The sequence below is a fragment of the Camelina sativa genome, chromosome 8 (assembly GCF_000633955.1).
Source record: "Camelina sativa cultivar DH55 chromosome 8, Cs, whole genome shotgun sequence".
Lineage (NCBI taxonomy): Eukaryota > Viridiplantae > Streptophyta > Magnoliopsida > Brassicales > Brassicaceae > Camelina > Camelina sativa.
In genome coordinates this window covers 13,237,636-13,248,611 of record NC_025692.1, presented here as the reverse complement: position 1 = coordinate 13,248,611, position 10,976 = coordinate 13,237,636, and the positions used below count along the sequence as shown (strand labels likewise).

Below are 10,976 nucleotides of genomic sequence, written 5' to 3'. Positions count from 1 at the left end.
GGAGTATTACTTTAGTTTTACCCACTAAATATGTTGATGGTTCTAACTTATAATCTTAATGACTATCTTATATTTTTTTATCAATTTCTTACCCTTTATCTTTTATTTTTTACTATCTCAACTCATGACATATATATATAGTTTACCCTTTACCATATCAGAAATAAGTCACCAATAATCAGGGTCGGCTTATAAATAGCTTAAAAAGTTATGGTCCATGTTCAATTTTCATAAAATTTGTCTTAATTACATAGAAACTTTTTTTGGATCTTAAAATACACTACTTTTTATAATAATTTAACATGATCCCAGTGAAAATGCACACCTTGCACATGTCTATCGCTGGCACTGCCAATCATAACCTCAAAAGTTTTAAAAGACACATTATTCGATTTGAATATGTCATTTAAATATTGTATTTTATGTCTTATATATGTAAAATATTTCATTAAAATTCATCATATGTTTTTGAGAATATAATAATAAAATTTTAGGATGTAAGCTATATAAGAAATCTTATGCATATGTATATTGTTATTAGTAACCATGTTGCATTTTTAGATAATATATAGTTCTTATAACATTTTGCTAAATAATAATAGCTTATGGCCTTATGCTATTGGACCAAAAAAATGTTGGTGATGTTTGGATTCAGACAAACCAAGAAGTTATAAGAAATAATTGAATAACAAAAATAAGAAATTGATATTAAAAAATAGTACAAATTTTGGCTGTGTACAAGAACTCTTGATCAAATCTGTTTTTACTTTTTTTTTTTTAATATAATCCGGATATAGATACGAAATCTTCACATATCTAAATCTTAAGTTACTTTTAATAGTAAACCGAGCTTAAACAAGAATTGAACTCAATTTTTATCATACTGATGAAGTCTATTTTTTTCATGACTTGTGCATAACAACTGAGAAGTCAAAAACCAAAGTATCCGCATCATCAAACTAAACCAAACAACCAAATAGATGAAAAGTTTTGTGAAAAGTTAAAGTATACGTATATATATATAGAGCACTTGGTCGATGCCCGGAAACATCTCTTTCGCCAAAATACATTAAAAAAAATGATATATATATATATATATGAATGGAAATAGAAATAATGGAAGTTGAATAGAGAAATTAATAAATGGGGACGTTGGTGTCAAATCATAAACACTGTTTCATTTTGCTTTCCACTGACAGAGATGGATTCGAAACGCGTGGTTTGTCACGCGCATCCCGTCGTGGCTCTATCTCTCTCATGTAAAAGACGCCCATGTGTTTATTTCTTTAAATTGTTTTCTTATCTACAATTCAATATCTTTTGATCGATCTTGGGTCGGTCTCTAATCTTATAGATATAAAACCTGTCTTGTTTACATTATAGCACTGTAAAATATGTGGAGTGATGCAATTTTCAATAAAAAGATTATCTTACAAACCTCGTATCAAATATGGTAAATGATAATATACTATTAAAGACATGTCAACCAATTCATTACTAATTTGTTTCGAACGTTTTGTTAACTTCAGCTGAATATTACAACTCAAACGTATGCATGTCAATCCTAACTGAAATCAGTAAAAATTAAAGGATGACTGGTGACCAGAAACTGACCGACCTAAAATTACATTCAAATTTACTCTACAATAAGACTCTATCACAAATTTCAAAAAACAAAAAAAAAACTCTACCACATTAAAATTTAAATAAGAACTAAAATACTACTATATAAGAAGCATGAACTAATTTCTTAATTATCCATCGATTTTGAACTGAAAATTCGTTAGATATAACAAATTCAATTCTAATTGGTCGATCCATGATCTTTCGAAATATCTCCGATTCATTGACGATTCATCTATATCTAACTTAGAAATAGACAAAAATAATCTGTACTCTCATTCTATCCACAAATTTAATCCGTTTTATAGACAAAAATATTCGCAACCGTCTCTTCACTTTGACGACCACCACGACGTATGAAGGTGGTCTACGTTATTAGTTTCAAATGCAGAGTATCCCATAACTTAAATGTCTTTCTTTCTTTTGATTATAAAACTTTTGGCTAAAATAAAACATTCATTGTAAATTTTTTTTGATAAATATAATTTTACATTTACCAACGTGCTTTGGACGAGAGTAATATTAAGATGGATGACCTTCCGGGAAGTTTTCGTGTTGCATCCCTCCCTCTTTATTTTTAGACGACAAAAAAAAACAGATCTTATACTAATGCTTCATCCGAGCTTAATTAATGTTCTTTAAAATTTGTGGTGTAGTAGACAATTATCTATGGGAAAGATCTCAAATACTACAATAGTTTCGATGTGTACTTTCAGCACGTTTGTGTAGTAGTTAATTGATAAATTTAAGGTATAACTAATCATAAGAATATTAACTATTTATCAAAACAATACAAATAAAGAGAATATAATAATATAATTTTTTTTTGAGTTTAAAATTTAGTGTTGTGGTTGGAGATGAAAACACGATTTGGGATACTAAATCTTCTTCGTCAAGCTTTAGAAGAACTCTTTGAATTGACAACTAATCTCCCGACATGCTGAAGAATACATTAATAGGCATACTCGGGTTCTAGTACTCTAGGATATACTCAAGGCACACTAAATTTAGTGTTGTAGTTCGAGTTACTCTTACATATGTAACATGTTTGATGTTAAGTATCACACCAATTTAATATGATTTTATTCACAACCTAATATTATTTACTTATTTTATTAATAAAACAAACAATTAAATATACATTAAATAAGATATTAAATTATAAAAGAATAGATTTGTTCAACTACTATATGTAGAAAATAATTTATTTAATTGTACTATTTTAATATTATTATGTTTTGAAGTAATGGACGTTATGATGTATTTCTTAGAAATTATATAATGTAATTATATATTAGTAGGTTATTAACTAAAACTATTGAGTTTGCCAAAAAAAAAAAAAAAAAAACTAAAACTATTGAATGATATAAAAAATAAAAATAGAATACTTTGGTAGTGTGACATTTGGTTGTAGTTGAATTTTTTTTATATAGAAAATAGGTAACGCTTGCGATGGATAACAACTATAGATTGTCGATTCCACACTGCCAAAACCCAATAGTGAAAGGTTTCAACATTGATTTTTTTTAACTAAGTTTTTAATGATGTTAAATATTTATTAAATCCAATGCAAGATCATAGAATGTTTATAGATGATTTTTTTTAAAATGGTGCTGTTTTTTTACCACTAAATTAAATTAGAAGTATGTGATACATGTTTTTGACCAAGAAAATAATTTATTCTTTATGAAGTATATTTTCTTTTTTAATGATCGATCGACAGAAACTTGTTAAGTTTGGTTCAAATACTTTGGTTCTAAAAATACAGTCGGAGTTATTGCCAAAGTTAACACGATGTATACATGCTGCTCAATTGGCAGCCTTTACCATTGAGACAAAAGCCGTATACATAAAACTTTTCTCGATCGACTTGTAGGAAATAAAAACGTTTCTGAGAACGAATTTCATTTCTGGGGTACGGACACTAACGCATCAATATATATGCTAAATACTGAACACATGTTGTTGCTTCGAAAGCCTATGAGCGGTTTTATAGTCAACAAAGAGGTATTGTACTAATCCACCGTTTATCACAAGAAACGTTTGTGTTTAAAAGTAGTGTATTCTATGTTCATAACCCATGATTTCCGGGAAAAAAAAAGATATTGATATGTTAATCAGGTCGTTATCAAAGTAAAAAAATTAAAGTGAAGTAAGGAAACAAGAATAATGCGAAAAGAAAGTAAATAAACGCAACGCATAAAGTAACGAAAATAAATAATAATATGATAAAATGAAAATGTCGCTGCAAATTGCAGGCAAAGAACACAGACTCTTCCCTCCTCATGTCATGTCAATGTTCAACTTCAAGTTCCCCACTTGACCCATTGGTCATACACACACTCTCTCTCTTCAGCTATGAAATTACCCTTTTCTACGCTGTGTAACACTTGGTCCTCTTCTTCTCTCTCTCCTCTATTGTACTCATCTGCTCAGTCTCTCTCTCCTTAAATGACCTCCCTAATGCTCGTCTTGAGTCTTGAAGCTACACTACACTTTTGAGTCTTGACAAGTGTGATTTTGTGTATTGTCTCTCCATCATCTCCCAAAGTAGAAAAGCTAGAAAATAATAAAAAGGAAAAAAAGGATCTCTTCCACATATATATCCCCTTTTCTCATCTTCTTCTATAATAAGCAGCAAATAAAACTTCACTTCTCTCTCTCTTTGCCTCACCATTTCTGCTCACTAGTGTTTGTTCGATTTGATCTGCAAAAGATGAATCTATACCATTTATAGTATCAATCTCATCATCACAACCAGCTAAGTCTCCTCTCTTTCTCACTTTTTCTCTATTTGCTCAATTATTGATCTTAGCTCTCGATCTACAAAAAAAAAAAGAACCCTAATCTTTGTTCGGATCCATATAAAAGAAACAAACCCTAAATCAAGATTCCATCTTCTTCAACTTTTCCAAAATCAAGATCAATAAAAAAAGCCATGGAGTTGATCTCTAACCAACCGAACAAGAACCCTAATTCCTCAACACAGTTAACACCTCCTTCCTCAAGCCGGTACGAGAACCAGAAACGCCGTGACTGGAACACCTTCTGCCAGTACCTCCGGAACCACCGTCCTCCGCTCTCTCTCCCGTCGTGCAGCGGCGCACACGTGCTTGAGTTCCTCCGCTACCTCGACCAGTTCGGGAAAACAAAGGTCCACCACCAGAACTGTGCCTTCTTTGGCCTCCCTAACCCTCCCGCTCCTTGTCCTTGCCCTCTCCGGCAAGCCTGGGGCTCCCTCGACGCCCTTATCGGCCGTCTCCGAGCCGCCTACGAGGAGAACGGTGGCCCTCCGGAAGCTAACCCATTCGGCTCACGCGCCGTCAGGTTATACCTCCGTGAAGTTAGAGACTTCCAGGCCAAAGCTCGCGGTGTTAGCTACGAGAAGAAGAGGAAGAGAGTCAATAGGCAGAAACCGCAAACGCAGCCGCCTATACCGCTTCAGCAACAGCAACAGCAGCAGCCACAACAAGGTCAGTCTTTGATGGCTAATTACTCGGGTGCAACTGTATGATTATATTATATAATTTTCCCCTTTCTATATGTATTGTCTCCTATTTCCTTTCTCTATGTGCTTAATGTAAAGCCTTCTTTTACATTATTCACTGATCAATGCTTTTGTTTCTGTACTAGTCGTTTATGAATAAGATAAAACTATGTTTATTTATGCTTAATTGTTTGATTTATTATAAACAGTTGTTCTTCGTGTTTTATTGTATATTTAATTTCAGAGATTATACGATGTTTGATTCATTGATACAGTTAGGGTTCGTGTGTATCATGTGGGTTTGTTTAATGATGATCAATTGATTTAACTCTGCTATAATTTTGATCATATATGTTTGTCATTTCGTTCCATGCGATGATGGTTGAGACTTTAGGAAACACTTCGATATGTTCATATATTTCAGTGATTTTTATATGAGTAAATATATTAAAGAACAGATACGTAGATGTATATATGTATAAGTATGTTGTGTCTAATCGTATGATTACTTTATGCCTTATGGTAAGGCTTTGTGATATATACTAATAAACTTTAAAACAATAAGAAAACAAAACCCTGATATGTTGACGATACAAATTGTTGAGAAACATTTTTTGTATACTCTTTTTAATCAGTTTCAGATTTGAGAATAGAGTAAGACTGGTCGCTGCTGATAGGTGTTGTAGTCCCAAGATTTGATGAGCGAAGTCATCTGACATCAATTTGTTATTAAATGCTTACTATTGTTTTGCTAAGTCCATGAATATGAATTCACTGTTTTGACTTTCGATGACGCTTTAGCATAGGAGCCACCTTATAAATGATTGACTCTACTTGTTCTTTTCAATTGATTATTGATTTTAGTATTAGCAAATTAGAAATAAAAACCATGACTTACAATTTCGTGTAAATCTAGAGTTGTGGCTTATGAGTCCAGAACTATGCAAACGTAGCTGTCACTTAATCTTCTATATGTTACGGATTCTACATTTTATCTAGTATATCAATATTCATGAGTCGTGGCTAAATTAAACGATAATTTTACAACAGAAACACATTAAATATAAAATCAACTTTTAACATTAACTTTCTCAAAAAATATCACTCCAACATGTATAATTTTTGAATTGATCAGACTTTTCTTTTTCCAAATATGCAACGTTCTAATATGTTCAAAAGTGGTAAATTATATGTAAAAAAAAGAGAGCTGTAAAGGTGAAAATAGCACTATATAGAACATGGTATCCAGTAAACTCTTTACATATATTTACCACTTTTGTCTTTGAAGTTTGAACCTAACTATTCAAATCGATGAGTTAAAGTTCTTGTTTTATGACAATCAATGTTGACATGTTGTTAAAAATATTAAATTGGGTAATGTGACCTGATGAACAAAGACATGAACAAATGATACTTTTGTAAAATTTCTTTGATGACAGCAAACACACACAAAATTTGGTTAGATGAACATTTAGTGATTGAGGAACCACATGTTGCGGAACATAATAAGTTAGACAAGTGTATGTGATGAATAATCAAATCCATACTAAAAAAATTATGCTTAGAGAATGTGGAATAATTAGTCAAAAATCTCAACCTAAAATGAATCTATAGTTAGACGTATATATATAGATGTATATTTAATAAAGAATCAAAATTAAATCTAACTATACAAAAATTAGAATTCACAAAGTCACAGTAGATAATTAAAAAATAAATAAACCTCTTCGATGGACACAAATAGGACTTCCCAAACAGCAGACAGGTTGGTACGATGTTCTCAAACTAACACACAATGAACGGTTTTAGATTGAACGGAGAATTAGAGGAGAGCACTCGATGTTTGCCACGTGTTCATCGGCTTTACTTAAAAATAGTGGTCCAGTATTCGCACGTGGGATCGAGTAAATTTTGTCCGGCGCGGCGAACAATAAGATCGAATGGACCCATTTTTTTATTATTTTCTTTGGTATTTTTAATTTTGTTTTATTTTTAATTTGTTTTTATTTTTCTTAGTTTTATGGTGTTACTTATTTCTATATACTTANTTTTTTCTTTTTTTTTTTTTTTTTTTTTTTTTTTTTTTTTTTTTTTTTTTTTGTCTATCACTCACCAGTCACCACCACCACCTCGATCTTCTTTTCCCAGATTTGGGAAGAGACCTTATCAGGAATCACGAGTCACGACTCCACGAATGTTACTTTCTTTATTTAACAAAATCTGTATCATATATATTATGCTACAAAATCTTCCGAACCCAGCACGTATTATGCTACTCCATAAATAAAAATAATATAAAATGTATTGATTCGGTTTCGGTCCTGGAAGACTGTCACATATTTCCTCATCGATTTAAAATATAAAGAGGACTAATTTTCGCAATACATTAATTTTATTCTGAAAGACTAAAACATATATCTAAATGGAGACATTTCCATAATTCGTCTTCAAATTCATCTAGACGCTCAATATATCATCCCACCACTTCAATGATTAACAATGAAAATCTTAAGGTGGACGGCACTTTATGGTACTTTGACTAATTAAATAGATTTATGATTTATGATATCATTAAAATACAAGTGTCATTTTAGGATTTCTCATACATATTATAAAATATATTAAATTTTCTATTTTACTTCTTAGTAATATATTATACAATTTTTTTTATTAGTCAATAAATAAATTAGTAAAGATAAAATTGGAAAATTTATTAAATATTTACATTGAAAATACAAAGTGACACTTATTTTAAAACAAAAATTTCAGTCTAAAATGACCCTTAACATGAAACAGAAAGAGTATATATTTCATTTATACCTTATATATCTGATTTTCCAATATTTAGATAATGGGAACATAGATATATGTAATTAATTAGTTTACACTTTACACTAGCTATAGGAATTGTAACAACACAATCGTCATTCTCTACTCAAATCATTAATGTTTAGTGTACTGTGTTCCTTTTGTAGATAAATTCATAGATTTTTAACGACACAGATTTTTCCAGCTGTCTTCACATTCGAAGTCAGTTTTACTGCAGCCCACTGTGGTCTATTAGCAAAAAAATTACTGTTTTCTTCTTCTGAAGCTTCCTTAATAGAGAACGAAACATATTCTTTAGCCACTCTGAAGATTAAAAAGAACTATTGTGATAAAACCCATCAGTCTTTTGATAGAGAGTGGAGATGATCCCGATGATAATTCACAATTGGTATAGATGTTAAATTAATAAATAACTAGGATCGGATCCGCGCTACAGCGCGGGAGAATATTCATTTATATAAATATGATTTGTAGTAGAAATTAAAATATACATAAAATATTATAGATATTGTATTTGTAAAAATACACACTCATAACATATGTTTTGATGGACCAACCCGTAAAGATTATATTCATATAAAATATATATTTTGTAATAATAAGCATTTACAGTATATATTTGATGAACCAATATGTAAATGATTGCATTTGTAACAAATACACAATCACAATGTAATTTTTTACAGAACAACCTGTAAAATATTGCATTCGTAAAAATATATATTTGTAAGAAATACACATTCACAATGTATATTTTAACGGACCAACTGACTAAAAGATTGTATTCATAAAAATATGCATTTGCAAAAAATACACTATCACAATATATTTTGATGGACCAATCCGTAAAGGATTGCATTCATAAAAATATCAATTATAATCCGCTCTACCATATGATTGTGATTTTTGCAAACCAATGGTGCACTTTTATAAAAATCCTATATTCTGAATCCTCTAGGTATATTGATATATCATGGTTTTTAGGTGTTTTTAGCCATGATATAAGTCTTATTTATAGAGTCTTTATGGTATTTTTATAGTCTTTTGAGTCTTTATAGGATTTAACATGGATGAAAGTATAATGGAGCTAAATAGGAAGATTTGGAGCTTAATCAAGTATTGAGACTGAAGCTGCAAAGTTGGGAGAGAAGTTCAGAGACTGGTGTCAATCGATGCAAGTGATGGTGTCAATCGATGCATCATCCAACAGAAGAATCGGAAGTTTTCTCACAAGTTTTGAAGATTTACAAAACCGCCCCAAAGTTTCCTTATTTGCATCATTAGTCCCTGGACGTGTTTTAGGAATATATATATATATATATATATATATATATATAGGATTTTTATGGTCATTGTTTAGAAAAAAAACTTTATTTTTCCTGCAACCTTTTGAGAGAGAAATCCCTGAGAGATTTAGAGAGTTTTTGGAGAGAAGAATCAAGACTCCTTATAGAGAAGATTCATAACTCCTTTTCTACTTCTTTTAATCTCTTAATGCTATCTATTTTATTCATGATTTGTATTCTTGCAATTATGTCTGAGTAGATCTCTTGTTAGGTTCATGGTTTTTCATAGGATTTTTATGATTTATTAGATCTGCTATTTTTAGGATACTTTATCTTTCTAGATTTTCATCTTAGGTTGTTCTACATATTAATTCTTGATTGATCACCTAGAATTAATACCTAGGAAAATAAATTGATATGATAATATAATTGATTTTCCTGATAAAATCTTTTGATGAGCAAAATTACTTTCTGCAAAGAGATTTGATTTAGTGATTTTGTGAACAATCTAAACTTGTTTTTAAAGCTGATTTATTACCTAGAATTTTGCAAAGAGATTTGGATTTTCTGGTTTTAAATTTAGATAATATTTGTATTTTGAACCTTTGTATTCACCCTATTCCCTCTCAACCAATCAAAATGTTCTATCTAATATTTTATTTAAAAAATAAATAAAAATTAAATTTGAAAACAAAATTAATTAAGGAAACAAATTCTGTATACTTTTATTTAAAGAAAGTTAAATATTGTCTTGGTTTAGATTTTACAATTAAACGAGGTTATATATCGGTTTGGGTTTATAAATGAGAATTAGGGTTTAGATTTTATAATTAAAACGAAATTATATGTCGGTTTGGTTTTACAAATGAGGTGGTTAGGGTTTAGATTTTACAATTAGAACAAAATTATATGTCGGTTTGGGTTTACAAATAAGATGGTTAGGGTTTAGATTTTACAATTAGAACGAAATTATATGTCGGTTTGAGTTTACAAATGAGATAGTTAGGGTTTAGATTTAACAATTAGAACGAAAGTATATGTCGGTTTGGGTTTAGAAATGAGATGGTTAGGGTTTAGATTTTACAATTACAATGAAATTATATATCGGTTTGGGTTTATAAAAGAGCGGTTTAAGTTTTTAATTTTATAATAAATGTGTATAGATTTTATTTTCTTATTTTATAAGAGAGTGAACGAAGAGGTTTACTCCTAGGGATGAACCAAAGTATTATTCTTTATACAATGGTTCTCATAAAAAAACAATGGAGATGTGTGATATTTAGTTTGCCAATAAAATGATATATATAGAGGTCATAAACAATTAGGTTAGTTTCGATTTCGAATCAAAAATGTCTTTGTGCATTGGCTATAATTAAGCAACGAAATATAATACGTAAAAGTTTTTTATACATAACTATATGTGTAATTATACAGAATATTAAAGGGAAATTACCTATAGTAATACATAAAAGTTTTTTTATTACTATAATATTACGTTTGAAATCAGTCTTACTGTAATAATACATAAAAGTTTGAACATTACTTAGGTGGTGACTGGTTCTCCCGCTACCTCCCGCAAACGCTGCGTTTGCGGGTGGTAGCGGTTGCTAGCGATTGGAACCAATCACACAAATCGCTCCCAGTCGCTCCAAATCGCTTCCAATCGCTTCAAACCACTGAATTTCAAAAGCTGTCTCCCGCAAGCGTTTGCGGTTGCGGGCGATTGCGATTGAATTTTTTTTTTTTTTTTT

General features: G+C 30.4%; 1 protein-coding gene and 1 pseudogene across 1 annotated transcript; both read left to right on the top strand.

Annotated features, from left to right (window-relative positions):
• On the top strand, positions 3,863 to 4,461 carry LOC109126087 (annotated as a pseudogene).
• Positions 4,082 to 5,353, top strand: LOC104707108 (protein LIGHT-DEPENDENT SHORT HYPOCOTYLS 1). The gene has a single exon (XM_010423388.2). It carries the CDS (start codon positions 4,562 to 4,564, stop codon positions 5,135 to 5,137), a length of 576 nt encoding a protein of 191 aa, XP_010421690.1. The 5' UTR covers positions 4,082 to 4,561; the 3' UTR covers positions 5,138 to 5,353.